The sequence below is a fragment of the Ranitomeya imitator genome, chromosome 6, assembly GCF_032444005.1.
Source record: "Ranitomeya imitator isolate aRanImi1 chromosome 6, aRanImi1.pri, whole genome shotgun sequence".
Taxonomy (NCBI): domain Eukaryota; kingdom Metazoa; phylum Chordata; class Amphibia; order Anura; family Dendrobatidae; genus Ranitomeya; species Ranitomeya imitator.
Window position 1 is genome coordinate 391,147,943 of NC_091287.1, and position 24,182 is coordinate 391,172,124.

Consider the following 24,182-nt stretch of genomic DNA (forward strand, 5'->3'; position numbering starts at 1 on the left):
ATATCTACTCTAATCTAACCTGTCAGTGTGATTTTACTGTACACTGTGCTTAATTACCGGCTTTTCAATGGACAGCGGTGCGTTAAAATCTGTCAGCAATACCGATGTCATATGGATGTTGAAATAAAAAAATCGCATACGTTACATCCGTTTTTTTCGGTCCGTAAATCGGACCGTTTTTTTTCTCACAAGTGGAAAGGGGCTCTTAGTTATGGGAAATCCTTGCTACCTTCCGTGGTCTGATTTTACATATGCTCCCTGAGGAGCCTGTGCAGAGTCTGCTGCCCCCCTGCTATTATATTAGAATTATATTAGATTTGCTCACATGCATTGTTACATGTTAATTATGATCGATGATATAAGTACGATTTATGTAAATTGCTGTTTCTGATCCCTGAGGGGGCAACACTGTAATGTTAACCTTTTTTGTGCCTGAGACGAGAAAGCTGATTGTGTGTTCAAACCCTGCTGCATTTGGTGACACTATTAGACAGGACATCTGTTATAAATGCCGCCAGGCCGATCAGACTGCATGGTGTTGACACTATAGTTAGAAACTTGTGCAGTCCCCTAGAGTATGTTCATAAAAAACAGAAATACCTCTGGTCATGAAGGGGTTAAAGAAGGAAAAAGTTCAGAAATTAATTTTCTTTGTATGTTTTTTTTTTTTTCTCTTTTCTTTACATGACAAAAATGTGGCATTTTAATAAGGAGGGTGGTGTAGACTTTTTATATCCACAGTAGATACAGAAAGGCATCGTGGGGTGCATGTGGCCTCTAGTATACCCTGTATATAAAATATAATTTGTAATATTGCTCAGCGTTTTGGGACTGATATTGGAGGAAACTTTCTGCAACATAATTTTTCATTTGCTTTTCTGATGAGCATGGATACCAAACCTGAAGTTTTCATTTTTATACATGTGAGACATCTCTTTCCATAAGCATAGGCATAGTTGTCTGTAATCTCTAGCTGCAATCTTTTTGTAAAAGATCTGTCATGAATCTGACAGTACCCGTGTAGCCGATGGTAGGAACACATCAGTCAGTTGTTCGTTCCTTCGTTCGTTCTGATAGTGGGTGACGATGAAAGATGGTAATGTGGAATGTTTCCTCTGCTGTTTGTGTATTGGACCCCGCTGAGTGTTTCTTACTTGGATTATTATTCTTCGCAGTCAACCATATTTTCTTAAAAATAAATACATTAATATTCAGTTTCTTTTGCATCGGCCATATTTCTTGCCCAATGTTTTCTTATTCTCGTTAAATGTTAAATGTCAGAGGATGTGTTGAAAAATTTGTGCAACAAAATGTCACTTCCATTTATCCATTTTCCATTATTCTATTTCTTATTTTAGCAGCAATCAAATCTTTGCAACTAAAGCTATTTCATATTTTGCTCTATATTTCATCAGTGTAATTGCAACCCTGAAATTGTTACTTTTCTCTATTTGCAAAAATTGAAACAGCAGACATGAAATCCAGACTGAGAATATGGAGACATAGGCTGCCTTGAAGATCAGTAGATGACTTAATTATACACAGGGTAACCCTACGATGCCTTTGCTTTATTAACAATTAGATACAGTGTCATATACAATTTCCCAAAATAAATGGCTTGAAGGAAGAACTTTAATTTATCCTTTTCATTGCCAGGCTAGTTGGTTTTAGCGCACACAGTTTTTCCTCTTTTCTTCGAAGAAATACGTTTTTTCTTCCTTTTTTTTTCTTCCTATCAACATAGTACAATGTTTTTTGTTTTCATTATGAGTTGTAGTTTTGAATGTTTTACTATAGAATATAATGAAAATTCCAAATGTGGTAAAATGGTAAACGCACTAAAAAAAACTCAAACAATAATATAGTCTTATAAATGTGTCCCTGATATGTCCTGTGTAATGGCCGTGTCTGACCGTGCAGGAACATGGTCTGATCATACCACAGCTCCTGGGCAGGGGAGGAAGCAAAAGAGTATACAGACAAAATAGCCTTGGTTCGCAGCTGCTACTTTTAGGTAAAACTTTTCTCTGCCAACTTAACCTTACATAATTATTAGTGATGATGAGTGTACTCGTTGCTCAGGTTTTCCCAAGCACGCTCAGGTGACCTCCGAGTATTTATGACTGCTCGGAGATTTAGTTTTCATGGCGGCACCTGAATGGTTTACAGCTAGTAGCCAGCCTGAGTACATGTGGGTGTTGCCTGGTTGCTAGGGAATCCCAACATGTACTCAGCCTGGCTAGTAGCTGTAAATCATTCAGCTGCTGCCATGAAAACTAAATCTCCGAGCAGTCATAAATACTCGGAGGTCACCTGAGCGTGCTTGGGAAAACCCGAACCACGAATACACTCGCTCATCACTAATAATTAGCTGTCATCCCATGCTATCCTGTCTGCATACTGTTTTGCTTCCTCCCCTGCCCAAGAGCTGTTGTATGATCAGACCATGTTCCTGTACAGTGAGACACAGCGATTACACAGGACATATCAGGGGCACATTTGTAAGTCTGGGTTCACATTGCGTTATGACAGTCCGTTAACGCTGCCATTAAACCATATTGTCGGGTGCATCACCAACGCATGCCATAATGGGCATGCGCTAACGATGTGCCGTCATTCTGTGACGGACACTCAGACGCGGGCTGTAGCGTTTCCAGAACCGTCACCGCTAGCGCAGATAGAGCATCTGCACTAGCGCGATCGCATATCGCGATCTTTTTGGCACTTGCGTTAATGCAGTCCGTTTAACGCATGCATTGAGCGGACTGCAGTAAAGCAATGTGAACCCAGCCTAAGATTATCTCGGCACAGGAAATTTTTTTTTTTTTTTTTTTACACATCCAATTGTGAAGCTTATTTTCATTCCAAGATTTATTGATTAAATGCACTTTGCTTGTGGGACAATCCCTGTCCAGACTTCAAACTTAAGCCTGCAGTCACTCTAGGTCCCTGTTCCCCAACTCTGGTCCTCAAGAGCCACCAACCAGTCATGTTTTCAGTATTTCCTCAGTATTGCACGGGTGATGATTGCGTCACCTGCACAGGCAATAATTCCATCACCTGTGCAAAACTAAGGAAATCCTGAAAACATGACCTGTTGGTGGCTCTTGAGTACCGGAGTTGGGGAACACCCGCTCTAGGTGATGGTGCACACTGTCAGGATTTTCTGGTGCCAGTAGCGGGCGGTCATGTGACCGCAATTATGTTATTTTCATAATGCCAGCCACATTCCAACTAGACATGTCTGGCCTTGCTCAATTCACTTGTATATTGCGAGGCTACACACATCTAGTTGGCATGAGACTGCATGAATGCAAATCACATATTTGTGGTCACTTACCCACTCCTGACATCGCCAGAGGAAAATCCTGACCGTGCATGCTATACGCCATGTAAGGAGTTACAAGTCTTCAGTCGCATAAAGTGACTGAAAACTTGAGCCCTAAGGCTGGGTTCACATTACCTTACTGGCATCCGTTAGACGGACTACGTTACACCACGGCATAACGCGGTGTAATGCAGTCCGTTAACGCCACCATGGAGTCCAATGTCGGACGCATTGCTAGTGCACGCCCACAATGGGCATGCGCTCGCAATGTGCCGTCATTGAGTGACAGACCCTGAGACGCAGGCTGCAGCGTTTCCGGGTCCATCACTGCTAGCGGAGATAGAGCTAGCAGATGATCTTTCTGCACTAGCGCACTGCCATACCGGCACTTGCGTTACAGCAGCCTGTTACCGTATGTGTTGAACGGACTGCTGGTAACGCAATGTGAACCTGGCCTTAGCCTGGACATGAATGCCACCACGTGGTGCTGATGGGTTGCCATGGCATCTGCAACCTGCTGAAGGTCCCCTTAACTCCTTTGAAGCCTAGTACCTGGCTGGGCTTCATATGAGACTGACTTTAGTTATCTACAAGTACAGTTTTGTATAGATTGGGCTCCATGAGAATGGGCAAAGCTGAATTTTAAGCTTCCCCCTGGGCTATTACTTCTCTTAATGAACAATATTGCCATTGAATGTTCTGACTACACTGTGTTACCAAGGTTTTGTCCCTCGGACAATTTTGAGTGTTCCTGATAGATTTTTTTCATTCTGATTTCAGAAATGACTTCAGATTTTTCCTATCACGTAAGGTTTTTGAAAAATTATAGTATTCTGTTATAATTCTAAAAACTCATATATGAACTTTTTCTGAAACAGTATATTCTGAATTTTCCACTGAAATAACATAAATCGCTGATCTACACATATGCAAGCACTTATTATGCGAATTCCACGCAGGTGCAGTCTCCGCCCCCCCCCCCCTTGCCCAGGAGCTGTGAGCACATGGGGGAGACATTCTCAATGCTGCAAAGCCTGCTCCCATCGTGACATTACTGCCCTCCCGATGCGATCATATCGTATATGCGAGTCGCCTGAATACTTTTCATTGTAAAAAAACTGAAGATTTATTTCGTAAAGTCGCATCGGTGTCTCAACAGCAGTGATCATTTCTTCTACATATGCAGAGAATATACAATGAAAGCACAAAAGAAGGAAATGACTCCACTTGTTAAGAAAGCGTATGAACTATAATTTGAATGTTCAATTGGAGATCAGGACAAACAGTGGGCACCTCATATATGCTGTGCATCTTGTTCTAGAAGCCTTAGAGCATAGCTGACTGGATCAAGACCTTCAATGCTGTTCGCTGTCCCAAAAATATGGAGAGAGCAGAGAGATCATGTAACAGATTGCTACTTCTGCCTTACAAATGTAACAGGATATTCAGCAAAGAACAAGAAATCAGTAGAATATCTTAGTCTTCCTTCAGCCATAAGACCAGTGCCACACGATGAAAGTCTTCATGTTCCAAAGCCGCCCAAGGTATGGACAATGGAGGACGACAAAGATGAACTAACAATGTCCGTGGAAAATGAAACTGCTGTAGACTCGGGCTTTGAGCCTTCAACATCTAATCCACATCTGTTCAGTCAAGCTGATTCGAGTGACTGGATTAAAGATTTGAAATTGTGAAAGAGGCAGGCAGAATTATTGGGATCAAGGCTACAAGAACGGAATCTTTTATTACCAATTTTTCAACCATGTCGACAGTTTAACCTTTTGCAATGAGGTCTTGGGGTTGCTTGGTGCTCTTGGATGCGAACATGACCCGAAGGAATGGTGACTGTTCATTGACTCGTCAGTTTTCTGAAGGCTGTTTTACTACACAACGGAAATATCTATCCTTCTATACCCATTGGACATGCCGTCCACATGAAAGAAACGTATGAGAATATGGATTTACTGTTGCCCCACATTAATTAGAAATTATAACTGGAACATATGTGGTGATCTAAACGTTGTTGCACTTCTTCTTGCACTGCAGCTTGATATACCAAGTATTGTTGTTTTATTTGTGATTGGGACAGTCGTGCACGAGAAATGCACTATTTCAGAAAGAACTGGCCACTCCGTGAAAACCTGGTTGCTGGACAGAAGAATGTTAATCATCCTGTCGTTGATCCAGCAAATATATTTCTCCCTCCTTTGCATATTAACCCCTTCATGACCTTGGGATTTTCCATTTTTCCGTGTTCGTTTTTTGCTCCCCTTCTTCCCAGAGCCATAACTTTTTTTATTTTTCCGTCAATATGGCCATGTGAGGGTTTATTTTTTGCGAAACACGTTGTACTTTTGAACAACATCATTGGTTTTAGCATGTCGTGTACTAGAAAACGGGGAAAAAATTCCAAGTGTGGTGAAATTGCAAAAAAAAGTGCAATCCCACACTTGTTTTTTGCTTGGCTTTTTTACTAGGTTCACTAAATGCTAAAACTGATCTGCCATTATGATTCTCCAGGTCATTACGAGTTCATAAACATAAGGATGAATGACGTCGGGGAGATTAAAACATCCAACACCGCGGAGACACCATCACGTGTTTCTCAATGCAGTGATCCAGAACACTGCTCCCATCCCTTATGGGAAATATGCAAATGCATGTAGAAAAGCTGCAGAGACATCATCAGTCATCACGTGTTTCTCAACGCAAGCAATAAATAGCCAGGTCTTTCACCGGGAAGGAACAACCATGGGAAGGGCAGCATCCAAAAAGGAAAACCACCTATGCCAAAACATGGTATCCATCCACAGACGGCTGTTTCGGGGTATTTGCCCCTCATCAGTGTGGAGTAGGAAACTGGCTATTAGGAGCAGTGCCTAGTAAAAGGACTATAAACATAAGGATGAATGACCTCGGGGAGATCAAAACATCCAACACCGCATTTTGGTGCAGATACGTTCTTTTGATCGTCCGTTATTGCATTTTAATGCAATGTCGCGGCGTCCAAAAAAACGTAATTCTGGCGTTTAGAATTTTTTTTCACTGCGCCGTTTAGCGATCAGGTTAATGCTTTATTGATGGATCGGGTGATTCTGAACGCGGCGATACCAAATATGTGTAGGCTTGATTTTTTTTTAATTGATTTTGAATGGAGCAAAAGGGGGGTGATTTAAACTGGCACAACTCGATCGGCTCTGCTTTACAGCAGAAATGCAGGTGTGCTATGAGCGCTGACCACATGGGGGTGCTCACAGTAGGCCAGCATCAGTAACCATAGAGGTCTCAAGGACCTCTATGGTTACTATGCAGAAGCATCGCTGACCCCCGTTCATGTGACGGGGGTCGGCGATGCGCTCATTTCCAGCCCGATGGCCGGAAGCGCCGGTTAAATGTCGCTGTCAGCGTTTGACAGTGGCATTTAACTAATCTAATAGCGGCTGGTGAATCACGATTTCACCCGCCACTATTGCGGGCACATGTCAGCTGCTCAAAACAGCTGACATGTCCCGGCTTTGATGCGGGCTCACCGCCGGAGTCCTGCATCAAAGCGCGGTATCTGACCTCGGACGTACTATCGCATCCAAGGTCAGAAAGGGGTTAAACTTAGTCTTATGAAGAATTTTGTCAAATTAATGAACAAAGAATCGGAAGCCTTTTCTTACTTGCGACAGAAATTTCCAAGAATAAGTGATGCAAAGATTAAAGAAGGTATTTTCATTGGGCCACAGATCAGAGATATAATGAATGACAGTAGCTTTAATGGTCTTTTGCGAGGTTCTGAACAAGTGGCATGGAGAGCCTTTAAAGATGTGACCTTCAACTTCCTTGGCAACAGCAGGGCACCGCACTTTGAACAATTCGTGGACAACAAGCTCACAGCATATCATTTGATGAAAATGCAATATGTAACTAAAAATGCATTTTCTACATTCTCACTTGGACTTTTTCCAGCCAATCTTGGTGCCGTTAGCGATGAACACTGAAATATTTCACCAAGACCTTGCGCTGATGGAGAAAAGGTACCAGGGAAAGTGGAGTCCGTCAATGCTGGCTGACTATTGCTGGAATCTTATTCGAGAAGCATCTGACCCAGATTATAAACGAAAGTCGTCTGCAAAACACTTTTGAGCAATTGCTTTTGCTACTGACATTGATGCACATGTATGTAGTGTCTCGGACATCATAATGTAGACTATAAACTGTGGTTTCTTAAACACCTTATGTGATACAGACTTTTGGAGCACATATTTGTGTGCAGCATATCAAAATCTATAAGATACAATAAAATTTTCTCAGGGGACAGGAACTTCCCTGAAACTTGTTGCGCAGTGTTACCAGTATCAGGAGACTTGTTAATGTTTGCCCTGTGCGATCAGGCACTGTCCCATCTTCTGATGCATCTGTCATAGTGAAGAATCTGCTGTTGGTGTTGAGAAGCTCCTGGTGACGAGCATTACATTCAGCTACTTTTCTGCTTGGACAAACTGGTCCAGACTTATTTATTAATAGTTTCTAACATATTAACGTGGTTTTCTCACCAGTGACATTAATCTTCTAAGCACAGGATTGGATAAAATGTTTTTGATTTCTGGGGCTTCAATGGGAGATAACCTAGTATACAAATATCTATCTCCAGCAAGCCCCTAGAGAATGTATGGAGTGGCCACATGGAAGGGTGACCTTCCCACACCATTTATTTGTTACAACAAATAAGAATGCCCTATTCTAGGAATCCATGGCCATCTCTACAGATAGAGCCCCAGCAATTAAACATTTACCCTTTTTGCACAGTGAATAGTTTTTTCTTAAAAGCTTTTCCCACAAACGACATCTATGTCCTATTAAGTATAATGCATTCTCACACCCTGTTTATGTTAAAGGGATGTTCCACTACTTGGCCGATCCGTTATCTGTAGTCCTCGATATAAATTATGCTCACCTACTGCACTGGTGCCTTTCCATCGATGTTTGCCTCCTGGTGCTCTCATTACCTTTTTTTGCCATGTGAGTGCTACAGCTAATCAGTAGTCATTGATGGATGCCTGAGTTTCGTCTGACGGAAGTGTGTGCACTACAGCTTATCGGCGACCGCTGACTGTTCCCAAAGGCTAGTGTGAGCTCTGCTACCCATCAGAAGCATAACAATGTCACAAGAGCATCAGTGCCATCATCAGAGCGATGCCAGTGTGCTGAGTTGATCATAAGGTGTAGTGTGTTTTTCTTTTTTTTTCATAAAGAAAGCAGGAAACTTAAAAACCTGTCCTCCCTCTCCTGAAGATCTGCCACTGGACACTGAACCCCTCCAGGAACAGATTAGCTGCATTTTTGTTACAGTGAGAATAGACCGTGAGTGGTCATCAGAGTGTTAAATTATTGGGTATGTGTTTCAGATTTGTCCATATCTCCACGCTAATACATTTTTCTTCTTCAATTCTCTGCGGACTGCTCTCACAATTTAGCAATTTGTTTTAAATGTTAAGGAACATCCAATAAATGTCTGCAGTGATGGATGGTTGGTTCTTGAAAGCTTTGTCTCGATAAACCTAAGTTACCGTAATCCTTTAAATACCGTAGACACAAAATGGTGTCTCATACCTTGTATTTTCTTCCACGTCGACAAGTAATTATGCTGTGGGCTTATTCTGATTTAAATGATCCCAATATATTTGTTTCATGTTAAAGGATAGCATTACTGTTTATTTGAAGATTAGTAGGGGTGGCAGCCCACCATTGGAATCCACATTAATCCCAAAAACAGGTGAAGTAAGTAAGCAGGTTCAGCATAGCAGTCAGTTGCTGGTGCCTTTCGAAAGAAAATAAGCATCCATAATGCACTTCCTTCAATGTGAATAAATCTAACTAAAAAGAATGTTAAACTATTTGTAATTTGCAAAAGTTAGCCAAATTGCAGCAAACCATGAAATATATACTATGAAAATATTTACAAATGGCTGTAAACCTTTTTATTTTTGTGGAAAATCTGCAAATTTTTGCCATATTTTATTTAACCACGGAAGCCCCCCAGCTGCCTATGTCTTGGCTACGTAAACGGTACACATTAGCATTTTCTCATTGCCCCAGTGATGGCAATACTCATATGATTTATCCACTTAACCGCTTCCTTGGCTTTTCCCAGACACGTTCTTTTTTGCGCAGGATTTGTTTAAGCCATGCACCAATACAATAATTTCCCGATAAGTGACCACTTGCCTTTAGCCTCTCGCCCCCCTGCTCATCTTGATTTGAAAGGTCTCCCCTAAGCACAAATGGCTCAGCTATGTTCACATGTGCAGGCACCACTAAACCTCCTTAATACCGATCAATGAGATGAATTCAATGTCAAATCCTGTACCAATTGATTTGTTTCTGTACTTTAATTTATTTTTTCATTCCAGATAAAAAATACAGTATCATTGTCATTGATCCGCCATGGGAAAATAAATCAGTCAAGAGGAGTAAGAGGTAATTGTTGGCTTGTTAACTTTTTCATTGTTGTTTTTTGTTCTTCATGATTTTCTTTGAACGAAAATGCTTATTGAATGTTATATTTCTCAAGATAAAAATGTCCATATAAGTGTATATGTTTAAGATGGCACTGAAGTAGCTCAGTGGTTAGCACTGTTACTTTCCTGCACTGGGGTTTAATCCCATCAAGGAGAACATCTACAAGGAGTTTGTATGTTCACCCCCGTGTTTGCGTGAGTTTCTTCCAAGGCGGACGGTCCGTTCATCCTGCTCTCCACACTTCTCCCCAGTGCCATGTTTATTTAGCAGATGAAATAAGTCTTTTAACAGGAACGGTGAGTGCTACCTTCTTTTTTGTTTTTCATGAACTGATTCGGAATTTAGATTGTGAGTCCCAATGTGGACAGCAATGCTGATCTCTTTAAAGTGCTGTGGAATTAATGGCACTATATAAAGTAAATAATTAGCGGTTAGCAAAATGGTTCAGGAAAATAAGTAAAAGCAAGAATTCATAGAAAGTGTAAAGCATAAAATAATCAAAATGCTTTAACAAAGCGTGTCAAAGCTAGTAATTGTGCTAGTTATACATGTTCAACTCTGGCTTATAGGGGAGAGGTAGTGAGTAGGGATGAGCGAACCCAAACTGGAAACTGAACTTCTAGTGTACGGTACCCGACCCCAAACGTGGACTACTCACTATATGTTCGGGTTCGTCATCCTAATAAAGATTGTTAAAAGGCTACAGCACAGCCAATCAACAATTTTTAAGGCTGTGGGCACTTCCATCTGTCATGTCAAGTAATGGCGTGATTGTGATTAACCAGCCCAACAAGTGACCCAGCGTGTCTGTTTTTTTTTTTGTTTTTTTTTTACACAAACAAACAAAAAAAAAACAACAACTTGTAGTCCCTGTCTTCTAGTCAAGGGAAAACTGACAGCTGTGATCTTGTGTTATTACTCTGGGAAGGGGACAATATCCGTAAAGGTTCCCAGCTTATTAATATCAGCTCATAGCTGTCTGCGTGGCCTTTACAGGTTATTAAAAGGGGACCCAAAAAATAAAAAAATTATATATTTAATAACCAGAAAAGGCTATATTAATAAACTGGGAAGGGGCCATAGATATTGGCCCCCTCCCAGACTAATAACCACCTCTCAGCTGCCCCAGAAATTAGATGAACTGTGATAACCTTGGCAATGTCATCGTTCGTCGCAGCTGCCGGATTCAGACTCTACTGTGTTTTGGCTACTCGTGCTGAGCGGTCACATTACTAATGTCACCGCTCAGCACTGTGTCTGGATGGAGCAGTGTCTGTAATCATTGTGAGACCTCATCATTATAGATTAACAGCGGGCAGATGGGGATTACTTAGATTTTTTTTTTTTCTTTTAAGTTTTATCTTAATGGGTACAATAGGGGATTTTTCAGGAATGTTTTGTTCAATTAAAGGATTTTTCTGTTTCTTTTTTCTACTTTTGACTATGGGGTTAGTAATGGGGGATGTGTCTTATAGACGCCTCTCGATTATTAATCCCTTGGCTTGATCTCAGTGGACATAAAACAGCTGACATCAACCCTCAAACCATTACCCCACTTGCCAACATACCAGGGCAAGTGGCAAGAGCCAATGCAAAGAGCCAGCAATGGCACATGTAATGGAAGCTCCATTTCTGGAGTGGCTGAGGGCTGATGTTAATTTGGGAGCGGGCTTATAGCCACAGCCCCTTTCCAGCCTATTAATATCAGCCCGCAGCTGTCTGCATAGCCTTTGCTGGTTATTTAAATATAGGGGTGACCGCCACATATTATTTTTTTTTTTTGTCTTCTTTGAATCCCCCTTTTAATAACCAGTAAAGGCGATGCAGACAGCTATGAGCTGATATTAATAAGCTGGGAACCTTTATAGATATTGGCCACTTCCCAGGATAACACCAGCCACCAGCTGCCTGCTTTCCCTCAGCTGGTTATTAAAAAATACAGGTGACCCCCACTGCAATTTTTTTAAAGGGAACCTGTCACCTGAATTTGGCCGGACCAGTTTTGGGTCATATGGGCGGAGTTTTCAGGTGTTTGATTCACCCTTTCCTTACCCGCTGGCTGCATGCTGGCCGAAATATTGGATTGAAGTTCATTCTCTGTCCTCCGTAGTACACGGCTGCGCAAAGCAAGATTACCTTGCGCAGGCGTGTACTATGGAGGACAGAGAATGAACTTCAATCCAATATTGCGGCCAGCATGCAGCCAGCGGGTAAGGAAAGGGTGAATCAAACACCTGAAAACTCCGCCCAAATGACCCAAAACTGGTCCCGCCAAATTCAGGTGACAGGTTCCCTTTAACTTCAATTTTTAACACCTTTAGCCCAGGAGCCTGTTTTCACCTTCACGACCAGGCCAAATTTAGCAATTCTGATAAGTGTCACTTAATGTGGCAATAACTATGGAACGCTTCAATGGATCCTACTGACTCTGAATTTTTTTTTTCTTGACATATTTGTGAATTAATCAGAAATTTGGCAAAAATAGTTAATAATATTTCCCACATGTCTACTTTATATCTGAACACTTTTGGAAACGGTTTATTTTTTTTAAGGAAGCTAGAAGGGTTAAAAACTGACCAGCGACTTATCATTTTTCCAACAATATTTACAAAACCTTTTTTTAAGTGACCTCATCACATTTGAAGTCACTCTGAGGAACCTATATGACAGAAAATACCCAAAAGTGACATTATTCTAAAAACTGCACCTGTCAAAATACTCAAACCATTTCAAGAAGAGCAGAATCCCCTCTCAAGTGACCCAATTTTGGAAATTATACCGCTATGGGTATTTATCTACAGATGTAGTGATGATTTTGACTCAATTGTTGATTTCCAGAAACAAGCAGCAGTGGATGTTGCAAAGTGAAAGTTGTAAAGTGAAAATTGCAAACTGCCCTTGTAGTGCCCAGTACATTTTGCCCAGCTCGTGCTTCTGGAGACACGCACCTGTAAATTAGGCGGTCTCTCATCGCCACCGAAATGCCAAACATGTGGACGCTAAATGTGGTTTAGGCACACTGGGGCTCAAAAGGGAAGTGGCATTTGGATTTGGGAAAAAAAATGCTATTCCTCTGATTGACACACTTGTATCTAGTGGTGTTTCTTCAAGCTGCAACCTGTTTTGACACCTGGCTAGGATGGAGTTGCGGCATGAAATATGACTTCAGCCAATGGCCATTTTCATTGCATTCTCAGAGAACCCATTTAAGAACCAAGTGTTTTTTTTTCTTTTCTTCTCTCTCTGTATAGCTGTGGTCGGTCCATTTTCATTTTGTGTTAAGATGTGAGTTGGCAGTGTAAGAAAAGCGGACTGGTTTAGTTGTTGAAATGAGCTGTTAACCTGCATCCTTCACATACTGAGGGTATGTCCCCACGGTCATTAAACGCTGCGTACATCCGCAGCGTCCAACCCGCCTAGCCAGATGTTACAGCATAGTGGATGGGATTTCAAGATATCGTGCACAGGCGCCCACGGCTCACCTGCGGAGATGGACATGCGGCACGTCTTTCCAGACCGCAGCATGTCAATTTATCTTGTGACGCGAGTGTCCGCAAGATAAATGTTACCCATACAATGTATTGGACGCATCAAATCCGCATGGTTCAATGAACAAATTCAGAATTACCTGTGTTAAAAGCTGGCAGCTTGCACTGCGCTGCATCCAAAGCACTGCCAATTACTGACCATGGTCACATACCCTAAAGGATTGATAACCTATTGAAACAGGAAGGAGAATCTCCTGACCTGGCACCAGATTTCGTAGATCAGGGATAGGGAACCTCTGGTCTACAATAACCCTTTCTCCGGTCTTCAGGCAAATTCCTGGGGATCGCAGTGCTTGGGCAACCAGCTCTTTAATTTCTGCTTGCACTGCAAGCAAACAGCATTCAGTACTGAATGCTGCAGCGCTTGCAATGAAGAATTACATGCTGAATCTGGCCAGTGTTAGCATCTGGACATACTCTGTAGGTGGAGTTAGCACAGAGAAAATGCCTGCCCCACTGATGAAGACTGCAGCCCCACCCCAGCATCTCTTGTGATGTATGCACCAGCTCCTATGTCTCCCGTGATGTATGTGCTCCGGTGTCTCCCGTGACGTATGTGCTCCGGTGTCTCCCGTGACGTATGTGCTCCGGTGTCTCCCGTGACGTATGTGCTCCGGTGTCTCCCGTGACGTATGTGCTCCGGTGTCTCCCGTGACGTATGTGCTCCGGTGTCTCCCGTGACGTATGTGCTCCGGTGTCTCCCGTGACGTATGTGCTCCGGTGTCTCCCGTGACGTATGTGCTCCGGTGTCTCCCGTGACGTATGTGCTCCGGTGTCTCCCGTGACGTATGTGCTCCGGTGTCTCCCGTGACGTATGTGCTCCGGTGTCTCCCGTGACGTATGTGCTCCGGTGTCTCCCGTGACGTATGTGCTCCGGTGTCTCCCGTGACGTATGTGCTCCGGTGTCTCCCGTGACGTATGTGCTCCGGTGTCTCCCGTGACGTATGTGCTCCGGTGTCTCCCGTGACGTATGTGCTCCGGTGTCTCCCGTGACGTATGTGCTCCGGTGTCTCCCGTGACGTATGTGCTCCGGTGTCTCCCGTGACGTATGTGCTCCGGTGTCTCCCGTGACGTATGTGCTCCGGTGTCTCCCGTGACGTATGTGCTCCGGTGTCTCCCGTGACGTATGTGCTCCGGTGTCTCCCGTGACGTATGTGCTCCGGTGTCTCCCGTGACGTATGTGCTCCGGTGTCTCCCGTGACGTATGTGCTCCGGTGTCTCCCGTGACGTATGTGCTCCGGTGTCTCCCGTGACGTATGTGCTCCGGTGTCTCCCGTGACGTATGTGCTCCGGTGTCTCCCGTGACGTATGTGCTCCGGTGTCTCCCGTGACGTATGTGCTCCGGTGTCTCCCGTGACGTATGTGCTCCGGTGTCTCTTATGTGACGTATGTGCTCCGGTGTCTCTTATGTGACGTATGTGCTCCGGTGTCTCCCGTGACGTATGTGCTCCGGTGTCTCTTATGTGACGTATGTGCTCCGGTGTCTCCCGTGACGCATGTGCTCCGGTGTCTCCCGTGACGCATGTGCTCCGGTGTCTCCCGTGACGCATGTGCTCCGGTGTCTCCCGTGACGCATGTGCTCCGGTGTCTCCCGTGACGTATGTGCTCCGGTGTCTCCCGTGACGCATGTGCTCCGGTGTCTCCCGTGACGCATGTGCTCCGGTGTCTCCCGTGACGTATGTGCTCCGGTGTCTCTTATGTGACGTATGTGCTCCGGTGTCTCTTATGTGACGTATGTGCTCCGGTGTCTCCCGTGACGTATGTGCTCCGGTGTCTCTTATGTGACGTATGTGCTCCGGTGTCTCCCGTGACGCATGTGCTCCGGTGTCTCCCGTGACGCATGTGCTCCGGTGTCTCCCGTGACGCATGTGCTCCGGTGTCTCCCGTGACGCATGTGCTCCGGTGTCTCCCGTGACGTATGTGCTCCGGTGTCTCCCGTGACGCATGTGCTCCGGTGTCTCCCGTGACGCATGTGCTCCGGTGTCTCCCGTGACGCATGTGCTCCGGTGTCTCCCGTGACGCATGTGCTCCGGTGTCTCCCGTGACGTATGTGCTCCGGTGTCTCTTATGTGATGTATGTGCTCCGGTGTCTCCCGTGACGTATGTGCTCCGGTGTCTCCCGTGACGTATGTGCTCCGGTGTCTCTTATGTGACGTATGTGCTCCGGTGTCTCTTATGTGACGTATGTGCTCCGGTGTCTCCCGTGACGTATGTGCTCCGGTGTCTCCCGTGACGTATGTGCTCCGGTGTCTCTTATGTGACGTATGTGCTCCGGTGTCTCCCGTGACGCATGTGCTCCGGTGTCTCCCGTGACGCATGTGCTCCGGTGTCTCCCGTGACGCATGTGCTCCGGTGTCTCCCGTGACGCATGTGCTCCGGTGTCTCCCGTGACGCATGTGCTCCGGTGTCTCCCGTGACGCATGTGCTCCGGTGTCTCCCGTGACGCATGTGCTCCGGTGTCTCCCGTGACGCATGTGCTCCGGTGTCTCCCGTGACGCATGTGCTCCGGTGTCTCCCGTGACGCATGTGCTCCGGTGTCTCCCGTGACGCATGTGCTCCGGTGTCTCCCGTGACGCATGTGCTCCGGTGTCTCCCGTGACGCATGTGCTCCGGTGTCTCCCGTGACGCATGTGCTCCGGTGTCTCCCGTGACGCATGTGCTCCGGTGTCTCCCGTGACGCATGTGCTCCGGTGTCTCCCGTGACGCATGTGCTCCGGTGTCTCCCGTGACGCATGTGCTCCGGTGTCTCTCGTGACGCATGTGCTCCGGTGTCTCCCGTGACGCATGTGCTCCAGCTCTGGTGCCATCTGTGTAATGTGTATGCATTTCCCACTGTTAGGAAACATGCATCTGAGTCCACTGTGCCTCAGACTGATGAAAATCTGGAAAAGCAGCTCCAAGTAGCAGCATCATCACTACTGTCCAACATTACACACATCACCAAATAGAAGCAGCACCAAATGTCACATTAGGGGTGAGAAAATAGAAGTAGAAAATGTTGTACGGCTCCCAAATAATTGTGTAAATATCCCAATTGCTCTTGGCAGAGAAACCTGGAGATCCACTTTTAAGAACACCGCAATTTTTGGGCTTTAAGGACAGTGTCTTTTGCTGTATAGAAGGGGTGCATTATCCTGCTGAAAGAGACCACCACCATTAAGGCCCATATAAACAATGGAAGAGTTTCATAACTTCCCTATAAATTCGAGCAGCCAGCTGGGATGAATACTTCTATGTTGTTCATGAAAGAAGCTGTCTGTCTTCTTTGGCTGTTGGAATTGCAACGTGCTGATCCTTTTCAAGCACTGTTCACATCAATTAGCAAATCCAAACCGGGCAAAAGAGTAACGCATTACAACCAGATATTTCGAGTCTCCACCGATTCTCAAAACTGTGGAAAATTTTAACTTTAAAACTGAAAACAATTAAATAGTTTTCAGAGCTCATCAGTTGGATACTTGACAAAGCCAGAAGGTGAAACCTCTCATGTACTGTGTGTATTACATTATAGGCGTTTCAGATGTGCTGTAAATCAAGATGTCTTTTATCTGTATAAATGTATGTTTAAGTTACTTTGACACCTGCCACCTACCCCAATATTGCTGAAGACCAAGTGCGTCCCTTCATGACATTGCGCTACCCTAGTGGCAGTATCCTCCTTCTCGGGATAATGTGCTCTGTCATGCTGCAAACATTGGTCTGGAATTATCTATGGAACATGACAGAGCAGACCAGATGGTTAACACTGTGTGCTGGTCTCCAGTTGTGTATCTCAGGTGACTGAACATCTGTAGAATTTTATAAGAAAATTATAGGAAGACGAGCCCCTACTGCAGGAAACCTTCTGCAGGAAACCTTTGAGCTATGTTTGACCTTCAGTCTAATATTGTGGTGCTTCCACGTTTTTCATATATGAATGATTGTAGCAAGTTCTAATGTGCCTCGCAGCATGAATGAGGTGTAGCTTTATCTATGTATCTTAAGGTAATAATATTCTATGATTCACTTTTATGGGAATTCCTCTGCTTTTAGGCGGGAGGAATCCAATAATTGAGCAGGCTGGGGCATATAATTCCCTGGAAAATCTTTACCAGAATGAAGGCTATTTATTGTGCAAATGGCGCAGTGGAAACAGTTTAAGAGAAAAATAAATTTACTGACAAACTCAAGAAAAACCATAGTCAATTTGTAACTCATTGGGGCCTCTCAACTGTAATATTTCAGGTTGCTGAAACTTTGAGCCTTACTTGACTTTGAATATCGATAAATGGTTTGATATACCGGTATGTGTAATGTATTGCTGGGTATGTGAATGAGAGCTGTAGTTTGTGTGTATGTATATATATCTACACATTCGTATATCTGTGTATAGATGGATAGCTAGATATAGATGTGTCTGTGTGTTGTGACAGGGTCACTGGTGCCGTACATGAGGAGAGACTTGTCACAAAGGTTGCTTTCCTGCGTGATGTGAAAGCCATAAGTGTTTTCTCCAGCATGATATGTGCTGAGAAAAATCCAGCCGCTATATGGGCATGGCTTTTATGGTGGGTAGGTCAGAGATGACGGGACGCCTCCCCACCATATCTCCACCTCCATGGTGTCGCTGGAGGGAGTTAAATGTCCAGACTCCTAGCTGCTGCGATAGCTGCTCTATGTGTTGTCCCAGAGGAACTGGGCAGGACTGTGTATGAACTGTTTGCTTTCTTTTGAGCCAGAAAGGCTGTTTTTCTGTTACCAGTTTGGGGTTTTGGTTTATGAAGTAATAAACCACCCAGAGACATTTACCAAACATGGTCCTGTGTCTACCTCGTGGAGTAGCTAAGTGAGACGACCTTCCACAAATAAAGGGAACACAACCTAACTCCAAGTCCATCACATTTCTGTGAAATCAACCTGTCCAGTTATGAAGCAGCACTGATTGTGAATCAATTTCTCCTGCTGATGTGCGATTGAACAGACAACAGATAGAAATGACAGGAAATTAGCAAGACAACCACTATAAAGGAGTGGTTCTGCAGGGGTGACCACCGACCACTTCTCTATTCTCATCCTTTTTTGGCTGTTTTGGTCACTTATGCATTTTATCATTGGTCTCACCCCTAGAAGTTATGTACAGTAACATGAGGCAGTGTCTACAAGCCACACAAGTGGCTCAGGTAGTGCAGCTCATCCAGGATGACACATCAATGGGAGCTGTGGCAAGAAGGGTAGCTGTGTCTGTCAGCAGAGTCCAGAGCATGGAGCAGATACCATGAGACAGGCCAGTACACCAGGAGACATGGAGGAGGCCTGCATGCATGGAGAGCCTGTTTGTTGGGCTCTCCATGCATGTGTTGTGACAGTGAAATAGCAGCAACAAATGCAGCTGCGTCTCTGATCAGCAGGAGTAATCCAGGTAACTGGGTTCCCTCTGCAGCTTATTTGGTAAGCGCTATAGTTTGCCGACTAAGGAGGGACCTGATTAGCTCATCTCTAGTAACAACCCAGGAGCAGGACTGCTAAGTTTTCCTTTGTGCAAGGAGGAACAGGAGGAGAATTGCCGGAGCACTGTAAAATGACCTCCAGCAGGCTTCTAACATTCATGTGTCTGCTCAAACTGTCAGAAAGACTCTGAGGTTGGTATGAGGGCCTGATGTCAACAAGTGGGTTTGTTCTTACAGCCCAACATCGTGTAGGGCGATTTGCATTTGCCAGAGGACACCAAGATTGGCATTCAACTTTGATGCCCTGTGCTCTTCACTGATGAGAGCAGGTTCACACTGAGCACATGTGACAGTCTGGAGGCGCCGTGGAGAACGTTCTGCTTGCTGCAACATCCTCCAGCATGACTGGTTTGTCAGTGGGTCAGTAATGGTGTAGGGTGGCATTTCTTTGGAGGACCACACAGCTCTCCATGTGCTAAACAGCAGTACCCTGACTGCACTTAGGTACCTGGGTGAGATCCTCAGACCAATTGTGAGAGCTGGGTCTGTTGGCCCTGGGTTCCTTCTGATGCATGACAATGCCAGGCGTCATGTGGCTGAAGTTTGTCAGCAGTTCCTGTATTATGAAGGCATTGATGCTATGGACTGGCCTGCCCGTTCCCCAGACCTGAATCCAATCCAGCACATCTGGGACATCTTCTCTCGTTCCATTCACCATCGCTACATTGCACCACAGACTGTCCAGGAGTTGACTGATGCTTTAATCCAGGTCTGAGAGGAGATCCCTCAGAATAACATCCAGCGCCTCATCAGGACCATGTGCCCAGGTGTTGTTGGGAGGTCATTGAGGTACGTAGAGGCCGCACACACTACTGAGCATCATTTCCTTGTCTTGAGGCATTTCTACTGAAGTTGGATCCGTCTGTAATTTGATTTTTCACTTTCCGGTCTGTTATTCCTGTATACACTGGTGAGACAAAAGAAGCAGGCACAGAAGGCATCAATGTAATTGTCTAAATTAAAGTGGCTGTGCCCAGTGTGACCCATGTAATCTGTTATACCTGTATACATTTGTGTACTCAGATGCGTAGATATTCAAATTTAACTACGTTTTGAGTAATGGACACAGCATCCGGCAGCTTCGCTGTCATATATTGACCATTTTGTACATTTGCCAGCACCGATGAGGCCTGGCTGCGATCCATCCATCCATCCTCCATCCATCTATGAGTAGTTTACGTTTCCTAAACAGTAATGAATTATAAATGTGCTGTTAATGGTGGTTGTCAATTAGGTCAGGGCCTGTTTTATGAGATGATTGACTTTAATGTAATCAGACATTGTTCCCTCGGTTTTGTAAACAAGCCAAGTCGTTTTTTTCCCTAACAGTTCTATACTACCTTCTTTTTTTTTTTCTCCTCTCCACTCTTCCGTTATTATATTAAGTCTATATTTGTAAGGCACCTGCTTTTTTTTAACATCCATTCTTAAAACGTACCCTTTTAAAGGTGCTTTACTTCAATTATTTAAGGATTTGCAGTGACCTCTGAGAGCACTTTACCATGTATTTGCACTATTTTTATTCTGCGGCGCTCACATCCGTTATTGCTGAAGTAGGAACCAGACGTAAACAATAGAGGGACATTAGGAATTAGTTCATTGTTGCTGCCACTAGGTGTCACTGTTGTCTTATATTTGATTGTGGACAACTCTCCAATGTTCCCATGCTGCCAATGGACATGTATCTTCTTCCTTCCTGGTGCAGGCTTATTCTTTCCGAACACATTTTGGTTTCTTAAACATTTCGTGTATTTGTTTTTTTTCTTTTAGATATAATTATTTATCTCCTATGGAAATTAAGCGGCTTCCTATACCAGCCTTGGCAGCTCCGGATTGCCTTGTGATAACGTGGGTGACCAATAGGCAGAAACATTTGCGATTTGTGAAGGAAGAACTGTATCCTCATTGGTCTATCAGAGCGCTAGCAGAATGGCACTGGGTAAAGGTAAGGCACTATTCTACTCCAGTTGACCTTTCCCTCCAAATTGCAGCACTTTCGTCTATTTACTTAATTGATAACTTTCCCAAAATTTCTCACAGGAAGGGGGCAGGGTTCATGTAAACCGGAGGTGGGGAACCGTTCTCCAAGAGCCATTTGGATACTTATGCCATCCTTTTGGGGCCGCACAAATTGCACGCTAACTCCGCCCTTAAAGTACGTCCTGATTCTGGGACGCCCACCAATGCCGTGGGGTACTCGGTACTTAAAAGGATGTGTCACGGCGGCAACCCGGTCAATGGCCCTGGGCGCCCATGTAAAAGTGGTTTGAATAAAGTTTGTTAGTGATGCCACCTGTGGTATTAAGTCAGAGGGGACCGACGTTGCTTAAAGGGGTCCTCTGGGGTGATGTTATGGCAGCTAAGATGGTATAACTTCCCACATGTGAAGTTGGGTCCTCAGGGCTCCCGGTGTGTAGATGGAGATGGTGAGTGGTGCAGTAAGAAACGGAGGGCAGAGGTTTGCAGTCTCTTTACCTGGTTTACTGAAGACTTCAGGCAGCCACAGTCCAGAGCACCAGATCACAGGTACAGGCAGGGTCCGGCCAGCTTGGAAGCAAATTCAGAATCCCCTTTACCAGGTGGAGTTAAAAGCCTTCCTACTAGTGCGGTGGTGTAGTCCCTTGCTGCCTGTGGCTTCGGTCAAGGTCCTCACAGTTCTCTCTGTCCTCCTTTAAAGGATAGGAAACTATCCTGTATGTATGACAGGTGGCTCGAGCCTTTTTACAGGGTCTCTATCATGACCCGGGCTTTACGTGCCACTGTGTCTCCAGGTGTTGGGGCGGACAGGTGACATTTAGTCAAGCTGTCCTGCCGGTTTCTGCTGTGCCTCTTTGAGTCGACACAACCTCCGTCTTTTGGCTACCGGTGTCTGCGCTCTGCAGGGAGGTAGCTCAGTCGCAGCTATTCTCCCCAGTTCTTTCTCACCTGTGCTCCGCTCTCCTGCACGCTCACTACAATGTGTTCTACCCTCTGTATTCTCTCTATCCAGGAGCTGCAGCACCCTCGTGGCTGCATGGCCGCTCACACTGCTCTCTGCCTCAGACTGCTCCAGTCTGCTGCCTGGCACTAACTCACTTTCCCTCCAGACCAGAATATATATATATACAGGTCCTTCTCAAAAAATTAGCATATAGTGTTAAATTTCATTATTTACCATAATGTAATGATTACAATTAAACTTTCATATATTATAGATTCATTATCCACCAACTGAAATTTGTCAGGTCTTTTATTGTTTTAATACTGATGATTTTGGCATACAACTCCTGATAACCCAAAAAACCTGTCTCAATAAATTAGCATATTTCACCCATCCAATCAAATAAAAGTGTTTTTTAATAACAACAAAAAAACCAACAAATAATAATGTTCAGTTATGCACTCAATACTTGGACCGGAATCATTTGGCAGAAATGACTGCTTCAATGCGGCGGGGCATGGAGGCAATAAGCCTGTGACACTGCTGAGATGTTATGGAGGCCCAGGATGCTTCAATAGCGGCCTTAAGCTCATCCAGAGTGTTGGGTCTTGCGTCTCTCAACTTTCTCTTCACAATATCCCACAGATTCTCTATGGGGTTCAGGTCAGGAGAGTTGGCAGGCCAATTGAGCACAGTAATACCATGGTCAGTAAACCATTTACCAGTGGTTTTGGCACTGTGAGCAGGTGCCAGGTCGTGCTGAAAAATGAAATCTTCATCTCCATAAAGCATTTCAGCCGATGGAAGCATGAAGTGCTCCAAAATCTCCTGATAGCTAGCTGCATTGACCCTGCCCTTGATGAAACACAGTGGACCAACACCAGCAGCTGACATGGCACCCCACACCATCACTGACTGTGGGTACTTGACACTGGACTTCAGGCATTTTGGCATTTCCTTCTCCCCAGTCTTCCTCCAGACTCTGGCACCTTGATTTCCGAATGACATGCAAAATTTGCTTTCATCAGAAAAAAGTACTTGGGACCACTTAGCAACAGTCCAGTGCTGCTTCTCTGTAGCTCAAAAGTGGCTTTACCTGGGGAATGCGGCACCTGTAGCCCATTTCCTGCACACGCCTGTGCACGGTGGCTCTGGATGTTTCCACACCAGACTCAGTCCACTGCTTCCTCAGGTTCCCCAAGGTCTGGAATCGGTCCTTCTCCACAATCTTCCTCAGGGTCCGGTCTCCTCTTCTCGTTGTACAGCGTTTTCTGCCACATTGTTTCCTTCCAACAGACTTACCATTGAGGTGCCTTGATACAGCACTCTGGGAACAGCCTATTTGTTGAGAAATTTCTTTCTGGGTCTTACCCTCTTGCTTGAGGGTGTCAATGATGGCCTTCTTGACATCTGTCAGGTCGCTAGTCTTACCCATGATGGGGGTTTTGAGTAATGAACCAGGCAGGGAGTTTATAAAAGCCTCAGGTATCTTTTGCATGTGTTTAGAGTTAATTAGTTGATTCAGAAGATTAGGGTAATAGGTCGTTTAGAGAACCTTTTCTTGATATGCTAATTTATTGAGACAGGTTTTTTGGGTTATCAGGAGTTGTATGCCAAAATCATCAGTATTAAAACAATAAAAGACCTGACAAATTTCAGTTGGTGGATAATGAATCTATAATATATGAAAGTTTAATTGTAATCATTACATTATGGTAAATAATGAAATTTAACACTATATGCTAATTTTTTGAGAAGGACCTGTATGTATATATATATATATATATATATACACACATACGTATAATTACCTGATGAAAGAGATCTTCCCTCGCTTCCAAGCGTGTCATTACTCTCCTCATGAGGAAAGCAATGCCACTGTGACAACCAGGTCCCTGGCGTGTTAAAATTCTGTCCCTCTTCTGGATGTAATCTTTCATTGCACGAGCATCAGCATTCAGTAGTGAACACTGCGTATGTGTGCTAACAGAGCAAGAAGAAATTAATGGGCCAGCGGCCGTCAAAATACAGCTGCCGGCCCAAGCACCGAAGAACCTGGGGAGAGTATAACCGCCATCACTGCACATACGTCGGGTACTAGTGGCAGTTTTGGATGCGAGGGGGAACTGCTAGAATCCCTAGAATTCCATAATTCGGTACTGACTCATTTCTTAATATATCTTTTATTAGGGTTGGAGCTCTTTTATTGTGACTCGGGCTCGATATCCCATGTATAGAGACGGTAATTAGCAGCGGATAATTGGAGGAATGCATCTTCGTCAGATTGTCCTGGTTATTTTCACATTACGCAAAGCTGGGCTTCCATTTTTAGTTTTTCTATTTCCAGGCTAATCCTTAGTAATAAAGTATTTTCTGCATCATATTCTATTCTT

The 24,182-nt window shown here is 44.4% G+C and overlaps 1 protein-coding gene across 3 annotated transcripts in view; it reads left to right on the forward strand.

The window, feature by feature from the left end:
• METTL4 (methyltransferase 4, N6-adenosine) overlaps positions 1–24,182 on the forward strand; it is a 242,289-nt gene that overhangs the window by 53,886 nt on the left and 164,221 nt on the right. For all 3 annotated transcript variants that reach the window (XM_069731151.1, XM_069731153.1, XM_069731154.1), the window contains exons 4-5: positions 9,727–9,793; positions 20,640–20,814. In XM_069731151.1, the coding sequence (XP_069587252.1) occupies positions 9,727–9,793; positions 20,640–20,814 (242 nt within the window). The remainder of the gene's footprint in view (positions 1–9,726; positions 9,794–20,639; positions 20,815–24,182) is intronic.